At 43.9% G+C, this 18,416-nt stretch overlaps 2 protein-coding genes and 1 long non-coding RNA gene across 5 annotated transcripts in view; 1 reads left to right on the top strand and 2 right to left on the bottom strand.

Moving 5' to 3' along the window:
* Positions 1 to 307: 307 nt before the first annotated feature.
* On the bottom strand, positions 308 to 10,069 carry taf8 (TAF8 RNA polymerase II, TATA box binding protein (TBP)-associated factor). Its single transcript, XM_064300021.1, has 8 exons — positions 9,927 to 10,069; positions 8,301 to 8,460; positions 7,638 to 7,736; positions 7,399 to 7,461; positions 6,135 to 6,259; positions 3,406 to 3,553; positions 2,625 to 2,767; positions 308 to 1,024 (listed from the first exon to the last, which is right to left on the bottom strand). The coding sequence occupies exons 1-8, from the start codon at positions 9,972 to 9,974 to the stop codon at positions 884 to 886; spliced, it is 927 nt and encodes a 308-aa protein (XP_064156091.1). The 5' UTR covers positions 9,975 to 10,069; the 3' UTR covers positions 308 to 883.
* Positions 8,443 to 11,172, top strand: LOC135234918 (uncharacterized). The gene is made up of 2 exons (XR_010324238.1): positions 8,443 to 8,527; positions 10,469 to 11,172. It is a non-coding gene; the product is annotated as an uncharacterized LOC135234918 (long non-coding RNA).
* Positions 10,931 to 18,416, bottom strand: part of LOC135234914 (TRAF3-interacting JNK-activating modulator) — a 21,780-nt gene continuing 14,294 nt past the window's right edge. For 2 of the 3 annotated variants that reach the window (XM_064300018.1, XM_064300019.1), the window contains 7 exons: positions 18,134 to 18,274; positions 16,930 to 17,067; positions 16,612 to 16,747; positions 15,756 to 15,806; positions 13,888 to 14,021; positions 13,140 to 13,253; positions 10,931 to 12,606 (listed from right to left, as the gene is read on the bottom strand). In XM_064300018.1, coding sequence (XP_064156088.1) covers positions 12,412 to 12,606; positions 13,140 to 13,253; positions 13,888 to 14,021; positions 15,756 to 15,806; positions 16,612 to 16,747; positions 16,930 to 17,067; positions 18,134 to 18,274 — 909 coding nt within the window. In that variant the 3' untranslated portion in view covers positions 10,931 to 12,411. The remainder of the gene's footprint in view (positions 12,607 to 13,139; positions 13,254 to 13,887; positions 14,022 to 15,755; positions 15,807 to 16,611; positions 16,748 to 16,929; positions 17,068 to 18,133; positions 18,275 to 18,416) is intronic. The other variant, XM_064300020.1, reaches the window with a different exon arrangement.

Here is an 18,416-nt window from a genome sequence, read left to right as displayed (position 1 = left end):
CCCCTCCCTGTATAATGGTCCCCTGTAGAGTGAGAATGACCAGGTAGTCTGCAATTCAGGTCTGAGTCCTAAGATATGGGCAGTTACAGTCACTACATTGGATGGGCTGTGTAAGGTTCTCTAGCCTAGCAACGGCCTAGCAAGCCAGCAAGTCATAATAGTTTCAAAACTGAGGCTGATTTAAAAATTCAAACTGCAAATATACCATGGACCACACAGGTTAAATATGGCATTTAAAGGCAACAAAATATTGAACAAAAGTAATCCAAACATCCAGGGACACTGTTAGAGAATGATTTCCAAAAACTATTTTTGACGAGTGCACCTTTAATGAAGGCCTCCAATTTTCTCGGCAATTCGTTCGTTGGCAGGAACAGCTCGCGTTTGTCACCAAACAAATGTTCCAAACGGCCCAAACAGGAACTGTTTGCAGTTCACTCAAAGAGAGAGAAGCTGACTTATACACAAAAAATAAAATCTCAATTAAGGACTATTTATATTCATAATGACAAAAAAACAAAGTAAAAACAAAGTCTGTACATGCTTTCAGCACTAAAGAAATATGTGTTGATGGTTTAAGTCCTGTGTGTTCGACAGCACTGGAGTGAAAGACGGGTAGCTTCAGGTCAAACGCTGAAGGTCGAAGACCACACTGTCTCTCCACAGACGAGGCCAGGCACCCAATCGGCCTGTTTCTCCTCTCCTGCGTCCGCGCGTCCACTCTCCTGTCCGTGCGTCCGTGGCTCCTTCACGACGACGCGCGTCTCACACACTGGCTCTTCCTGCTGGTGTGCTCCTGCGTTTTTTTGTGTGTCTGAGTGTGTGTTTGTTTGTGGGGGAGAGCGACGGAGAGAGAGAGAGTCCGTTAGCGTCCGCTAGGCGCTCACTTCTTCCGCCTGACTTTGGGCTTCTTGACTGGCCGCAGGTAAGGGTTGTCGATCATGTTCTCCTCGTTGGCCTTCGCTGTGGGCACCACTCCACCAGGGGGCAGCACAGAGTTCTCCTTGTCCGCTCCGGAATCATCCTGCCATGGAGGGGGGAGTGTCAGTAACACATCTAATAGAGCGGAGCTGAAACTCCTTCTTCACAGAATTAATTCACATATCAAACACCCAGGCAGAATGCCCCCTCCAAAAGTACACAAAAATGTCCAACCCAGATCATCTAAAAACAAACAAAAATGCATGGCAATGACAGCACAGACATTATGATAGTACCTTTTAACAAGTGCTTCAAGAAATTAGATAATGACTCAGGATGATGATGTTGGGTGTAAGGAAATGAGGACTGAGAATGATAATGTTGGGTGTAAGGAAATGAGAGGACTGAGAATGACGATGTTGGGTGTAAGAAATGAGAGAAGGACTCAGGATGATGATGTTGGGTGTAAGAAATGAGAGAAGGACTCTGGATGATGATGTTGGGTATAAGAAATGAGAGAAGGACTCAGGATGATGATGTTGGGTTAAGAAGGTTGGGGGAAGAAGGACTCACATGAGATGTAAAAGGATTGAGGACAGAGGGATCACGCTGATGATGAATGAGGGCACTGAGACAGAAGGACTCACCTGATGATGAATGAGGCATGAGGACAGAGGGACCAGTGATGAGTATGAGCAAATGAGGAAGAAGGGACTCAGCTGATGATGTAATGAGGGCACTGGGGACAGAAGGGACTCACACTGATGATGTAATGAGGGCACTGAGGACAGAAGGGACTCACGCTGATGATGTAATGAGGGCACTGAGGACAGAAGGGACTCACGCTGATGATGTAATGAGGGCACTGAGGACAGAAGGGACTCACGCTGATGATGTAATGAGGGCACTGAGGACAGAAGGGACTCACGCTGATGATGTAATGAGGGCACTGAGGACAGAAGGGACTCACGCTGATGATGTAATGAGGGCATTGAGGACAGAAGGGACTCACGCTGATGATGTAATGAGGGCACTGAGGACAGAAGGGACTCACGCTGATGATGTAATGAGGGCACTGAGGACAGAAGGGACTCACGCTGATGTATGAGGGCACTGAGGACAGAAGGACTCACGCGATGATGTAATGAAGCACTGAGGACAGAAGGGACTCACGCTGATGATGTAATGAGGGCATTCAGGACAGAAGGGACTCACGCTGATGATGTAATGAGGGCATTCAGGACAGAAGGGACTCACGCTGATGATGAATAGCGCTGAGAGAAGGGACTCACGCTGATGAGTAAGAGCAGAAGAGGACTCACGCTGATGATGTGAGGCATGGACAGAAGGATCACGCTGATGTGTATGAGGACGAGGACAGAAGGGACTCACGCTGATGATGTATGAGGACAGGACGAAGGACTCACGCTATGTGAATGAGGCACGAGGACAGAAGGGACTCACGCTGATGATGTATGAGGCACTGAGGACAGAAGGGATCACACTGATTGATAGGGCATGAGGACGAAGGCTCCGCTGATGATGTAATGAGGGCACTGAGGACAGAAGGGACTCACACTGATGATGTAATGAGGGCATTGAGGACAGAAGGGACTCACGCTGATGATGTAATGAGGGCATTGAGGACAGAAGGGACTCACGCTGATGATGTAATGAGGGCACTGAGGACAGAAGGGACTCACGCTGATGATGTTGCCGGAGGCGTTCTCATTGTCCGTCTGGTCGTCCTGCTCTGAGGAGTCCGTCTCCTCCAGGGTCTGCAGCTCCAGCTCTGACGGCAGCAGAGCGTTCAGGTACGGGATAGAGCTCGGTCTCGCTGCGATCACTGACAACACAACCACAGACCAGCGATCACTGACAGCACAACCACAGACCAGCGATCACTGACAGCAAAACCACAGACAGACCCGCGATCACTGACAACACAACCACAGACAGACCCGCGATCACTGACAACACAACTACAGACAAACCCACGATCACTGACAACACAACTACAGACAAACAAACGATCACTGACAACAACACAGAAGACCGGACACTGACAACAACTACGACAAACCCACGATCACTGACAACACAACTACAGACAAACCCACGATCACTGACAACACAACCACAGACTAACCCACGATCACTGACAACACAACCACAGACAGACCTGCGATCACTGACAACACAACCACAGACAGAATCGCGATCACTGCCAACACAACCTCAAACACACACACGATCACTGAGATACGAGAACAGGGCTAAATATGAACAGTATTATTATATTGTCATATAACCTTATTGCCACATAAGCAAGACAGACAGCTAGGGTGCAAAAGATAATGCACACTAAGAGAGATGAACACTCCCAGAGTAAAGCTGCACTGGTAAAGTGCCACCCGTACAGCACTGAGCAGGTCAAAGGCATTCCTAAGGAAAGAGTACATGCGGGACGCGGTTAGAGCTCACGGGGGAAGGCGGTGACGTCGTCCTTGAACAGGCTCTGCGTCTCTCCGGTTTTGGCCATGAAGCGGGTGAGAGCCCGCTCCACGTCCCGCCGCTGGGACGCCGCCTTCTCCCGCACCACCTGGTAATCCGACACGGGCTCCCGGAACGTCTGCCAAGGGCACGGCGCAAACAGTCAGCCAGCAGGCTTTGCACCCAGGCCCGCAGACACAGCCCGTCAGTGAGCAGGCTTTTAATACAGGCCCAGGAAGCTCTCACACACAGCATTATTTGTAAAGGAGGAAGTCCTCCCATATAATGATTTTTCAGAGATATTATAGTAATAACAATATTTCAATTTATTTTTAATTTTCCATGTCAAATATGTCAGGTCACCTCTCTATTCACCAATATCTTTATCTAAATTCACAATACCCTACACCTCATCAGTAATTTCAATCTAAAAGACTCATTTTCACATAAATATTTCTGCAGCTGCATCACTGAGAACGCTGATAGGCTGTAGTTAACCCGGTAAGGCCTGAAGACATCTGAAGCCATTTTACACTACCCCTCCCTGGAAGGGCTTATATCCCCAGACACATACACACTGCAGACACGGATCAGACACAGCTAGAAACTAAATAACTATCATTATGGTGCTCGATTACTGACTGTGTATGTGTTGTGGTAAGTCTGAGTTCACTAGGTGTCCCTGACTACATACAAACAGTACTTTTTAGAATGACCTTCTCTTCCTGCTCAATCTATGCATCCTAAGCTATAGATTTGGGGCACATTTGTTATCATATCACACAATCTTAGCGTAAAATAAATGCATTTATCACCAGCAGTCAGATTGCGGGGGGTGGGGTTGTTTTGATTATTTGGACTACAAAAGGTCCTCGTCCAGGACTACACGCACATGCCGACATTATGCTGCAGCAGACAAGTAGTGCTTTCAAATGCATCATACACTGTGACAAGATATCCATCTTCTGTTATTCTGTTTCTCCCTGGGCATGCCTCCGCTAATCGTATTTTCTGCTATGACTAGGGTTGGGTTGGTTTCCGGTTTTATCGGTCCGGTCCGGTGTACGAGCTTAAACCGGTTTGATTTTATGCGAACCGACTGAACCGGCATTTGTCATTATGAGACGTAGCCTACTGGCAAATTAAAAAGTAACGTACATCAGCAACCTGTGCCGACGGCGCTAAATCAAACTTGTATTGCATTAGTAATAAACAATATGACAGCGTGATTAACATAATATTATGTTTGTTTATAAACGGAGCCACTAGTGTCTTAGTGCAATAAAAAAGATTGACAGGCCTTGCGCAATTTAGTGCCGAGGCCGGCAACAAGGAGATCAAATTTCATTATACAACGGCTTGGCTGAATACTCGATTCTGATTGGTCCAAGCGTGGGCAATATTTCTCAGTAAAGGGACACCTTGGCCTTTTAACAGTTCTAAAATCAATGTGGTACAAAATCCAGCATTCTAAAGCAGTTTAAACAGCAACTTTCCCTTTTTGAATTGTTGTTACATCCCCTCCCGTTTTCAATGTTTAAGTTCACAATTGATGGTTGAATCACATTTTTACAAGACACTAGTTACTGTCAGCTTTACAAATCGGAATCGCCCCTTATTTGGACAGTAGAATAGGCGTTACGCATTTAACTCATGGCTACGGACGCATTTTCATCTGTATGTTTGTGAACGATTGCGTTTATCATAACCGCTGTTTTGAATACAATTCAATAGTCAGCTAGCTAGCTAGCCGAGATAACAAGCATGCCGTGAGACCATTCTGACCTAAAACCAAGAATTTAAATATTGGCTAGGTGACAAGTGACGGCAAACATATCATAAAGCTAGCTGGAATTCAAAACCCGTTTCAGAGGGTCTTAGAAAGACGTTATGTCTGCACTGCGCGGCCACACCATTTAAAAAGCAAGACAGTGCTAGGGAGATTAATTTGATTGACATATGGTTGTATGCAGTTTTATTAAATAATGTAATGACAAAAAATACCAAAATTGGTGCTAATTGTATGGTACAAAATGAGAAGGAACTATTTTTTCTTGATAGCATAATTGTTTTCATAGAATTAACGACCAGAGGTTTGTGCTTAACAATGGTGCAAATATCGGACCAGAGTGTAGCACAGTGGGTAAGGAACTGGGCTTGTAACTGAAAGGTCGCAGGTTCGATTCCCGGGTAGGACACTGCCGTTGTACCCTTGAGCAAGGTACTTAACAGAAATTGCTTCAGTATATATCCAGCTGTATAAATGGATGCTATGTAAAAGTTGTGTAAGTCGCTCTGGATAAGAGCGTCTGCTAAATGCCTGTAATGTAATGTAAAATAGTACTACCAACTAGAGTTTTTGCATAACAACGGACCAAATAGAACTACCAACCGGAGTTTTGCTTGACAACGGTAAAGCCGCTACACTCTCATTCATCGGCTCTCATTATGTCCCACTCGGGAGCGGCTGAGTCACGTGCGGCGCCTAGTGGTAAGATTCGGTATTACCAGTCCGGTCCGGTAATTGGCTTAATATCAAACCAATTTGAAAATTTTTACATCGGCCCAACCCTAGCTATGATTCCAATTAGTTGCATCTTCTGATAATGGACACAAAATATATGAGCGTTTCAGCAGATGTGAAGCAAGAGAAAGTTCCGGATGGACGGACAGTGTGCTGAGGGTGCAAGTTCGTGGCCGACCGGCGTGGGAGGTCTTACCGGGGTTTTGATGTAGGTGTGGGGGTCAGGGAATTCTGGGAAGTGGCTGGGGATGTGCGAGGGGTGTGTCCGTTTCTGTCCCGCAGTCAGGGCTTTGGGGGCGACGGGCGCGTTGGTCACAGGGGCTGAGGAAAGGGGAGAGAAGAACACACCACTGAGACCCTTCACTCCAGCAGGCTCTATCAGCCTGCCTTCAACCCTTTAAGGTGTGAGGTCACAAATACGTGATTAGAATGTTCTTAACTGAACATTCTAATGCTGATGTCACAATCACTACTGGTAATAGAAAGCAACGGAGTTCTAGAACACTGACTTAGAATTTAGGGGGGGAAAAATAAATAATTTTTTTTAAAAACCTGCTCTTCAAAGAGTTAAGGGTCAACATGCTAATAGCTGCAGCCACATCACGCATAATGCTAAGCCAAACAGGTTGATCTCGGTGCAAAAGTTACTCAGCTCAGGTATTTTTAACCAGGTGAATCAGTGTCCAACTAGGCAGCTCATCCAATAACCGTTTGGTTCAGGGTCCGGTACGTTTACTGCTGCATACGATGCCTTCAGTAAAGTAGATACCTGAATACTCTGAATGGGTTAAAGTTGCAGCCTCCTAATTATGGACGAGTGCCAATTCACAAACAGCAGATTACAAAATATCAAGCTCAACAGAACTGAGTGAGATGAAAGAACAGTGTTTGAAGGAGGAAGTTGTGCAAATTACTGGTAGTGACAAGAATCTATGAAGCATTTATGCTTTTCCGTTTTGTTCTGCTGATTTGTGCATATGTTCTGTAGAAATGATCTTGATGAATGCAATCATAATAGTGTGGAGGATTTTTATAGGTTATTTTATAGGTTTTCTTATGGGTTACTTACATTGTTGTATTCATGTGCATGAAATTAAAATTTCCATTTTCGTTCTGCGGACTGATATGTACAGAAGAAATGTTCTTAATGAATGTTATGACAATTATGTTGAGGATTTTTAACATTCCACAAAGGACCACATTGAAAAACCAAAAACAAAATCAATCAAAGACATCTGGTTGTGTGCACATCGCTTACAGGAGACTGAGCAGAACAGTAATGCCTACGTGCCTCGCAGTACAAGCAACATCGCTGGCAGCCTTCTTCTGCACCTGCGAGCATTATGTACAGATTCTGGCACAGCAGGAAATGAGATATTCTGACCCACATGGAGATTTCCCCAGAAATCAGACACACAAAGCGACAGAGAGCAGATGCTATGAAAACATAACACACTCACGCGCTGTAATAACCATCCTCTGGGACCTCTTCGCATAAACGGGCAGGCTGTCCACATTGAAGCCTGCGGACGAACCAACAGCGAGACGGACCCAGGTCACATAAAATCAGTGTTTTATTTTTACACATCAAACCTGTGTTTTATTTTTCACACCAAACCTGCGTTTTACTTTTTTTAAAAGCGATTGGGGGTGAAAACGCAGTTATTTCAAACCCCTCGGAGAGAGCGCTGGGCCTCACCCATCTCTATGAGCGCGAGCACCACGTCGGACAGCGTGGGGGTGATCCTGGCCGTGTGCTCACAGTAGCCCTTCGCACTGCGCCCCACCTCGGAGATGTCTGGAAGGAGCGGAGCAGGAGGAGAGAGCTGAGAATCCCGCACACGCGCCTCCTCGAAGCTCCCAGCAACTCATTCATTAACTTATCAACAGCATATTACTACTACCATCATCATCATCATCATCATCATTATCCCCACAACCCTGGATCGGGCGAGTGGGTATAGATAACGGATGTATATTATTATTGTTGTTACTACAAGATTGCACTGAAATTCTCCTCTTTGTGATATCAAAGTACTTTACAGAGAAGGGTAATCTCTACCACCAATCTGCAGCACCCACAAGAGTACTGCAGAGCGGCCATATTGGGCGGGAGAGTAGTATAATGGCGAAGGAGTTGGTCTTGTAACTGAAAGCTCGCAGGTTCGAGTCCCCGCTAAGACGTGTAAATGGATGCAACGTAAATGCTATGTAAAAAGTTGTGTAAGTCGCTCTGGATAAGAGCGTCTGCTAAATGCCTGTAATGTAATGTTATGTAATATTGGGCCAGAACGTTAAGCAGACTTTATATAACATTTGGAGGGAAAGAGTCGGGGAATGCAATTGGGGCCGGGATACATACAGCTCTGGATCATCTCTGTCAGGGACTCCACGGCGGACTTTTCCGCGCTGTCGAACCCGCATTCCGTCAGCAAGGAGCTCACCACAACCTGCAGGGTGCGCCGGCGAGCCAGGTAATAATTCTCCGCAGGATTCGACGTCGTCTTACTCCCTCCCGATCGCTAACAGGGAGAAAAGGCGGTGACAATCCCGCACAAGGTACAGCACCCTATTTTCAAACGGAACTACGTAAGTGTATACTGTGCTTTTCGTGATCTCAAAGTACATTACAGTGACTTATAATTTCGGTTATCATATAATGCATTACCACTGGGGCGAAAGTTTTGTAACAAAAGTATAATTTAAGTAGGCTAGCTGCCGGTCAAACGCCAAAAATACCCTGCTTATTTTATCAGTTCACAGATACTGCTGTTTGGCCAATCGAAGTATCAGAAATATTAGCGCCCGGGTCTGTCAGAAGTACTCAGTGCATTTCCGGTGCCCCAGAAAGTTTTACTTCCTGCCGAGCCGTGTTACTTTTCTGTAAAACTGTGATCGGTCGATAAAGAAAAAAAACATTTAAATATATTAATGTTGTTGATTTTCAGCTCGCTAACAATGCAGAAGTGACACAGGCCTAAGTAAGTTTAGGGTCACTTTAGAGGTCACAAACAAAACAGACTGCATTTCTTTGACTTTATTTTACAGGACACGTTCACTCGACATTTTAGCTAACCATATTCGTTATTAGAAGTGGTTTTCACATATGAAATAAAGCTAAGCACGGTATGACAGCCAATAGCGTGGTTAAATAGATCGCTTCATATTTCACCTGCTACTGTAGCTACCTGCACAGTGACTACAAGATGCTGAAGCTATGAACTAGGAGGGGTATCTAGCTAGCTACCTGGAGTGCAAGTAATTTCAAAGCGTAATAGGTAGCCAGTTAGGTAGAGTTAGTTGCTGCAATTTAACCGCAAAACTAACGCAGCTTCTTTCGTGAGCAACAGAGCATGTGAGGCACCGAATCAGATTACAATGCAGACCCCTACCACTAACCGTTAGCTTGCTAGCTAATTAGCTAAATATGAACACAGATTTTCTAATGAAAACACATTACGATAGTTAGCCAAAACCATGCTAGTCTATATGTGCACTCTGCTGCCACATGATCGTTAGACTAGCTAATTCTAATTAACGCTGGCTAGCTAGCTAAGTTATCTAACAATGTTACATTGGCAAAACCCGTTTACCTGTGGACTACTAAAGCTACCTAGCTAACGTAAGGTAAGTTGCCTAGCTCCACGTCGGTCTACAACGGTTCGTCTTACAACTACCGAGAGTATCTAGCTAACTAAGCAGTGCTAGCTCTAGTTAGTTCCTGGATTCTAGACACCTGGCCACGTTAAAGATAACAGACTTTACTAGCAACGCGCTAGTGCTAACTAGCTAGTGTTGAATAAGCTAACTCGTTAGCTACCGTAATCAAGACAACCGTTTCGTGCGCGTGGCTTCTATAAACAAGCTTGGCAACAGGCAAAAAGCTAGCTAAATGACATCAAACTCGTTGTTTGGAGAGAGGTGGACAAACAAATAAACGTCTACAAACAAGCTGGACAAACGGAGATATTCTAATATGCATAGTTACCATTCCCGTTCCTAAAGAATTACTCCCCACCACCGCTGGGTCCGCCATCTTCGTTTATGTTTAGTCAAGTTCCTGGCATGTTGTTTTTTCCTATGGACAAAATCTGTTCTCCCCTCATTGGTCTGCAATCCCCCACGTGATACTTATTCACAAATCCATGTTGCACAGAAGGTGTGAAAACCATCAATCTATTTTAAAAGACAAGTTTCACTTTTCAGAAGACTTGTGTTGAAGTACCTTGGTTGTACAACGGAAAGGCTTATATTTTAGGTTTTTGGTGGAGGGACTTTCATATTTTGCGATGTGTTTCCCTGTATCAGTTGTTTAGCACCTTGGGGCAACCAACATCAGGGCATGGCCTTGGACCCGAACCCCTAAATCGTAATTTACGTTTATAGTGACAGGTGTTAAAATAATTTAACAATTCAATTGATTGAAAATATTACATTGATTTAATTATTATAGAATTGAAAACTATCTTAGATAACTAAAACATTTATGTTTCAGGCTTTTGGCTGAACACTGTCCCCTTGTTTTTACAGGGTTTTCTCCCGTGGCTACATGTGTACACAAGAAGTATGTGATCATTTGTGATGAAGACTGCTTTCGTGTGCACACGAAATGGAATGGAATCAACCAAAATAACACTTTCCTTAGAAATACAGAATGTTTCGAAATTATTCAAATCCTTCTATTTGCTCATGTGGCATGCCATCTTCAATTCAGACCACACATTTTTCATTGGGTTTGTATTGAGATGGTCATTAGACAACAGCAATCCCCGGTCGGGTAACCATTTCATGCTTAATTTAGAGGTATGCTTTCATTCATTGTGTTACTGAAAGACCAGTTTGTGGCAAGGTTCTTGGCGAATGTCTTGGTATTTGCTGATGTTCATGATACCACTGACCTCACCAGGTCACGTAGGTGCAAAACATTGTTTCTGTTACCAAGCGACTTAGCCTGACATTGTAACCATGTCACGTATCACATAACACACAGAATGGCAGGAAGTTGTTTTAATTGTATATATTGCTCTATGCAACAGATAAACTTCAGCATACTTGAGATTCACATTGTTACTGTGTCTATCATCACAAAAGTCTAATTCATGAAACATCTCACATCCATTTTATGTTTTTACATCCCTCTTTATTATTTGCATCAATTAAATGGGTGAGCACATTCAGTGACGTGCCAGGGGCTTGAGCAATTCCTTTATGTCAATAATTAGTTTAATTAAAATATAAATATATAAATTTAATATAAATCCATAGTACACACATTTATCTAATGTTTCATGATATGTACTGTGTATTTTTCATATTTCATGGCTACCATCATTAACATTCTAGCCAATCAATCACGTGTGCCAGTAGATAACTCTGCCAGCTAAGATATGGTTCAATCATGGTCCACAATAAAACATAACATTTTTATCTTTTTGTCCAATAGGACAACCAGTTAAAATGTCAGGGTACTGAAAGGACTTTCTAATTTATTTTATTGAGGTTATTTAAAGGCGAGTTAGTACAGGTGTGAACATACACATTTTTCCACATCTGTTATAATGGTATGAGTTATACTGACTATTTACCAAATAAAAAGGTTCAAATTAAGCCCTTTATGAAAAGTAACAAACCAAATAGTGACTCTTTTTCCAATTAATAAAATATGAAACCTTATAACTGCAACAGTAATTATGAATTATGACGGTATGACAATACTCTGTCCTGCATTTGCTGAGATTGTATAGTGGAAGTAATGATGCAACGCTGCTAAAGCACTGCATTTGTTTCTGAAGTATAACTCATCTGCCAAGCCTCTGCCACGGTACACGGATTGGAGTCACGCTCAATGTCAGTCTTTGCTTTCAGTGCTTAAAAAAAAAATCAGTGAAAAAACCATAACTCTGTTAAAGAGTAAATTCACAGAAGCATCACATATTCGTCAAAGGATAAACACTGCATAATACTGCCCAATAAATGCCAACATCATGCCCACTAAATGCCAGCATTAATTAATGTACGACTCATTTGTGAACAACACTAAAATCTGTGATGGGTATTTGGGCAAAACACAATATTATTTTTCCTGAGTTACCTTTACGAAAACGGCTGAACAGCTGGAGCTTAAGTACTGATGACTATCATGAAGATCTATCTTAAAATAATCACTCATAAATGTATGTTTGACAAGTAACAAAAAATTAAGGAAACAAAATGAGTTTGTGTGTGCAACGGATTATTTCTTTCACAAAAATAAATGTGTCTATAGTATACCAGCATTGTATATTGCCCTTAAGAGCCCTCAGAGGTAGAGGCTAAGTTCACAGACTAGTTTTCCCTGAGTAAGTAACAATGCATCTGCTATTTAAAAACAATAAGGTAAAAATAAATTAACAAAAAGTTTTTTTTTTTAAATCTGGATTTTAAATCTGGAAAACGATTCATTTTCTCCCTCCTGGTCTTCCCGCGTTTCCCCCTCAGATGGGCCGGTAGCATCCGGAGAGTTCTGGAGAGGCCATCTGGTGGAGGTACTGCTCTAAGCGCTGCTGTAGGACTTGGTACAGGTCCTGGAGGCTGTCGCTCAACGGGGGGTGGTAGACGCACACAAGGGCCACTGACACCACCACCAGCAACAGCAGCAGAGCCACGCCCAGCCAGGAGCTACAGCGCCTCTGATTGGAGGAAGAGAAGAGTAAGAACAACACCCCTCCGCTGAACTGCATTTTACCTCAGATTCTTTAGACTTGCCAGATAGTCAGCTCCACGTTCGAAACATCGAAAGTCTCCTTACCTTTGAAAACCTAAATGCTCCAATGTGGCAACGGATGGTCTAGACTACAGTATAGGTCAGAAAATTCCTATAGTTAATCCTTTTAGGTGTAGAGATCACAAATATGTGATTAGAATGTTCTTAAATGAACATTCTAATACTGATGTAACACTCACTGCTGATAATTGAAAATAATGGAGTTCTAGAATTTTACTTAGAATTTTGAAAAAACATAAAACCTATATAACTTACTCTACAAAGGGTTAATCAGCAGAGATGGCTAAAGGAACACAGGAGCTGAATATCCAGCGAGTAAAAGTATTGGAGTGATTGTGACCTTGGACAGAGGAACAGTAAAGGGTTGCGGTGTTGGAGAAGGTGGTGAGTTTGGATAGAGGAACAGTAAAGGGTTGCGGTGTTGGAGAAGGTGCTGACCTTGCTCCTGCGGACGTTCAACTGCCTCAGCTCCTCCCGGCACTGTGCCAGGCGGGACTGGCAGGAGTGGCACTCATGTTCCATGGCTTCAAGTTCCGCCCGCAGCTCCACACACTGTTGAGAGACACGCCCACAACACAACAACCTGTCAGTCAAAAACCCACCTTCACTTCGGGACTAGTGTTCTTCTCTTCAGTGAGGACACTTCAGGCCCTTTATTAAGAAACCAAATTTTATTTTGTATATATAATTCAGTATATACGAGGCGTAATTTAATCAACATGACTTTAAAAAAAAAGGGCTCTTGTACTTGTTAGTCATTGGCTCACTTCCATGTAATTGTAGCTCATAAGAGGAAGTGGTCAGACCTGCAATATTTATGACTATGCTTCCTTCCCATTGCATAGTATGGCTTACATCTATGACTGAGAGGCCCAATGTGAAAACTAAAAACAGCATGAAGTAAAGGCAGTCAACACTGGTATGTTCACAGAGGTGTTTTTCATGTGAAAGTATTTTTCATATTGTGAAATTGGTGAGTTTCGTATGGTAACAGCATGTACAGTTGGTAAAGTTTAGCAATGGATATATTATTTTCAACATAAAATTTTATGTTTCCAGACATGACATCTTAACAGTAAGATGGCTATTATTATAAATAGAATAATTATAGGATAAAATCACTTTTGATAAAAAGGTATGTACGATAGCCTTTCACACTCCCAGTAAACATGGCCCTTGCCCTTACCTCCTTCTCCTTCATCCCCAGCTTCTCCAGGGCCTCCTGGAGCTGGGCTCCATGTTGATGCAGCAGCTCCGCCGCTGGCCTCCCATCAGACACACGCAGCTGCGCGACTGAGCCCAGCGTCCCACGGTTCGAGTCTGCGTACAAGAACACACACCTATCCTGAACACGTGTGACCAGTTAGAGATGTGCCTCAGGTAGAACACATCTATCCTGAACACGTGTGGTGAGTTAGAGATGTGCCCCAGGTAGAACACACCTATCCTGAACAAGTGTGACCAGTTAGAGATGTGCCCCAGGTACAACACACCTATCCTGAACATGTTTGACCAGTTAGAGATGTGCCCCAGATAGAACACACCTATCCTGAACACGTGTGGTGAGTTAGAGATGTGCCCCAGGTAGAACACACCTATCCTGAACACGTGTGACCAGTTAGAGATGTGCCCCAGGTAGAACACACCTATCCTGAACACGTGTGACCAGTTAGAGATGTGCCCCGGGTAGAACACACCTATCCTGAACACGTGTGACCAGTTAGAGATGTGCCCCAGGTAGAACACACCTATCCTGAACACAGTGGTGAGTTAGAGATGTGCCCCAGGTAGAACACACCTATCCTGAACACGTGTGGAGTTAGAGATGTGCCCCAGGTAGAACACACCTATCCTGAACAAGTGTGACCAGTTAGAGATGTGCCCCAGGTAGAACACACCTATCCTGAACACGTGTGACCAGTTAGAGATGTGCCCCAGGTAGAACACACCTATCCTGAACACGTGTGGTGAGTTAGAGATGTGCCCCAGGTAGAACACACCTATCCTGAACACGTGTGACCAGTTAGAGATGTGCCCCAGGTAGAACACACCTATCCTGAACACGTGTGACCAGTTAGAGATGTGCCCCAGGTAGAACACACCTATCCTGAACACGTGTGACCAGTTAGAGATGTGCCCCAGGTAGAACACACCTATCCTGAACACGTGTGACCAGTTAGAGATGTGCCCCAGGTAGAACACACCTATCCTGAACACATGTGGTGAGTTAGAGATGTGCCCCAGGTAGAACACACCTATCCTGAACACGTGTGTGAGTTAGAGATGTGCCCCAGGTAGAACCACCTATCCTGAACAAGTGTGACCAGTTAGAGATGTGCCCCAGGTAGAACACACCTATCCTGAACACGTGTGACCAGTTAGAGATGTGCCCCAGGTAGAACACACCTATCCTGAACACGTGTGGTGAGTTAGAGATGTGCCCCAGGTAGAACACACCTATCCTGAACACGTGTGACCAGTTAGAGATGTGCCCCAGGTAGAACACACCTATCCTGAACACGTGTGACCAGTTAGAGATGTGCCCCAGGTAGAACACACCTATCCTGAACACGTGTGGTGAGTTAGAGATGTGCCCCAGGTAGAACAAACCTATCCTGAACACGTGTGGTGAGTTAGAGATGTGCCCCAGGTAGAACACACCTATCCTGAACACGTGTGACCAGTTAGAGATGTGCCCCAGGTAGAACACACCTATCCTGAACACGTGTGACCAGTTAGAGATGTGCCCCAGGTAGAACACACCTATCCTGAACACGTGTGACCAGGTCCGAGGTCAGATTTAAACCCGGGCCCCTCCCTACCCCAAAATTTCCAGAGACCGCACCTGACCGTGCTTCACAAGCGAAACAGCCCAGCTACACGTGCTACACATGGAACAGCTGTGAACCCTCATCAGCATGCGGTACATATGCTAATTATTATATATAGTACACCATTAAAAATATTCTATAAGTGAGTAGAGTGGTTTTCTATCAACATCATCAGTATATGTTTCCCTGCCTAGTCTCTGTATCTTATTTTCCATTTCCTTACTTTGAAAGAAGTTTCCGGTTAAACTGGGGTCCTCAAAATGCCAAAGTTTCTCTGAAATGCAGAAACCAGTTTAAATTTTAGATATCTAATGGCATGAGGGAAATACACAGCACAATATTATCATTTTTACATCTGTTATATTCATTTCAATGAACAGAAATCACATCTAATAGACATGAGTGAAACATACGATTATGAATTAAAATTTCTTTATGTACCATATATTCTCCATCAATGTTAACATTTTGTTGTTTCAACACTGTGTAGGAGGTAACAAAAACTTGTAAAAATATGTTATTTAAAGGCCAATGTGACATGTGGCATTACTGAATTGTTTGTAGTGAGCTGATAACTTAAACAAACATAGGGAAATGTAGGGACAGACATACTGTAAAGTTCTATTCTTAATCCAGCTAATTCTTTCATTTATTTTAACTGAAAACTTATAACTGACAAATAATCAAATCCTGAGTTTGGGCCAGAGTTACAGACTCCTCAGGGTCATCCACACCTACAGAACCTGGATCTGACAATTCCTTTGCACAAAATCCACTGTACAGTCCGTCAAAGAAAAGCGTATTTCTGTTCACGTCCGTAGCATTTGGGCAAGGAGTAAGGAATAAGGCTAAGGTTATGAATAACTGTATGAAATGAGTACTGTACCTTATTGAACCTGTGTTTTGTAGTTGTTCAATGACATATGCAGTTTTGTATGTCACTTTGGATAAAAGCTTCTGCTAAATAAGTGTAATGTAATGTAAATTAATAATGCCGTGAAGGACTGGATTGGTAATTTCTCTGTCCTAATGTAGTTTGTGTGTGAAGTGCCCTCTGGTGGGAAGGACAGGAACTGCACCTCTCATTTCCTGCAGCTGCTCAAGCTTGACCTGGTTGTCTTGTTCCAGGAAGGCGATGTGGGCGCGCAGCTCTGCACTGTCATGCTGCAGTGCCCCCAGCTGGTCCCTGAGGTCCGCCTCCTGCCCCGCGGCCATCTGGAGCAGAAACACAGAAGACTCTGCCACCCTGCAATGTTCTCACAACGTCCTCGCAACATTCTCACAACGTCCTGGTGACGTTCTCATAGAGGTTCCACACCCAGCAAGCGCATCATCTGTTCCAGCAAACTTGTTGTTCCGTTAACCTTCTCACAACGTTCTGGCAACGTTGTTCTCACCTCCAGTTGGTTCTGCTGCTGCTGCAGCAGGTCAGTGCTTTGCTCCTGGTTGCTTCTCAGCAGGCCGCAGCTCTCCTTCAGTTCCTCATACAGACCCTTCCACAGGACAGACTCCTTCCTCGCTTCCTGCAGCGCCACCTACAGAGGAGGACCAGCAAACGTGCAGTTATACATGCGCACTAGAGCAGAGGCCAGGAAATGCTACTAAAGCAGTTTCGTTTTCCCTGTTTTTGGCGAATTATGATTGAAGGTATCCACACTTGGGGTCAAGAGGTCAGCAACAATGAAAGGAGAGCATAATAAACTTCTGTTAAGTTATTCCTGCACTGATAGGGCAACTTATCTCCAAATGCTTTAAAATATGCGAAACGACTGACTTTTGGTTATTTACACTTTCTCAAGGCTTCAAGTCAATAAGTCTTCAAGATGGTGAAGTTGCCGGTAGTATTGTCTATTTTGTAAATGAAACCTTTAGTAGAGAACCTGCAGAATATTCAACTTCTTGTTTGAGATAGTTTCCCTCAGCTCCACATTCAAACTTCTAATGCACTATAAAAAATACTGGAGTACATTGCAAAAAAAGTATTGTCTTAACAAGTATTTTAGTCTTGCAATTGAGACTCAAAATCTAATTTTTTTTCTCTCAAGTAGAAAATATCTTGTTTTAAGTTCATTTTTGCTAGACGAGTGAAATTGTCTTACCCTGTTGGCAAATCTTGAACTGAGTAAAACTGTCTCATGTCACCAGCATTACTTATTCAGCAAAAAAGTAATACAAGATGTTAAGTATGAATATAAAACTAAAACGCTTGTTAAGATTGACTTATTTTCTTATTTTCCGTTTTTTGCAGTGTCACAGTGATGTGTAGGGGTTAAGGACCCTGTAACTGAGAGGTTGCAGGTATAAATTTGAGGTGGGTCACAGTCATGTGTAGGGGTTAAGGACCCTGTAACAGAGAGGTTGCAGGTATAAATCTGAGGTGGGTCACAGTCATGTGTAGGGGTTAAGGACCCTGTAACTGAGAGGTTGCAGGTATAAATCTGAGGTGGGTCACAGTCATTGCACTTAACCTGAACTTCTTCAGTAAATGCCCAGCTGTGTAAGAGGCAGGCTTGTAAAAACGTAGGCAGCGTTAGCAGCTAAATTAGTAACTGAATTTGAGTGTGAGCGGAGCACGCGTGTGTACAGTGGCTCCTCCCTGACCTGCAGGCTCTCCGCCCGTTCCTCCGCCTGGTTCTTCTCCTCCGTGGCTCTCTGGAGCGCCAGCAGGGCCTTCTGCTCGTACCCCCGCCTCTGCTCCTCCATCTGCAGCACCAGCTTCTTCACTCCATCCCGGGAGAGCTTCTGCAAGAGAGGCGTCAGCTCTGCTTCAGCCGTTTTCCCTGACCCCCCGACCCCCGACCCCCGACCCCAACAGTCAGGACCTCCATTATGACATCATCAAAAGTGGACACACAATAAGCTTACAATTAGCCAGGTGCTAATC

Source organism: Anguilla rostrata, chromosome 11, assembly GCF_018555375.3.
Source record: "Anguilla rostrata isolate EN2019 chromosome 11, ASM1855537v3, whole genome shotgun sequence".
NCBI lineage: Eukaryota > Metazoa > Chordata > Actinopteri > Anguilliformes > Anguillidae > Anguilla > Anguilla rostrata.
The sequence above is the reverse complement of the archived record's forward strand: the minus strand, read 5'-3'. Positions and strand labels throughout refer to the sequence as shown.

Bases quoted from the DNA above. Each gene is read 5' to 3' on its own strand.
- taf8 (XM_064300021.1), bottom strand. From the start codon at position 9,974: ATGGCGGACCCAGCGGTGGTGGGGAGTAATTCTTTAGGAACGGGAATG. The intron at 8,461-9,926 runs GTAACTATGCAT...TCTCCCTGTTAG, and splicing joins ATTCTTTAGGAACGGGAATG to CGATCGGGAGGGAGTAAGAC. The intron at 1,025-2,624 runs GTGAGTCCCTTC...CCTCCATGGCAG, and splicing joins CCTCCGGCAACATCATCAGC to GATGATTCCGGAGCGGACAA.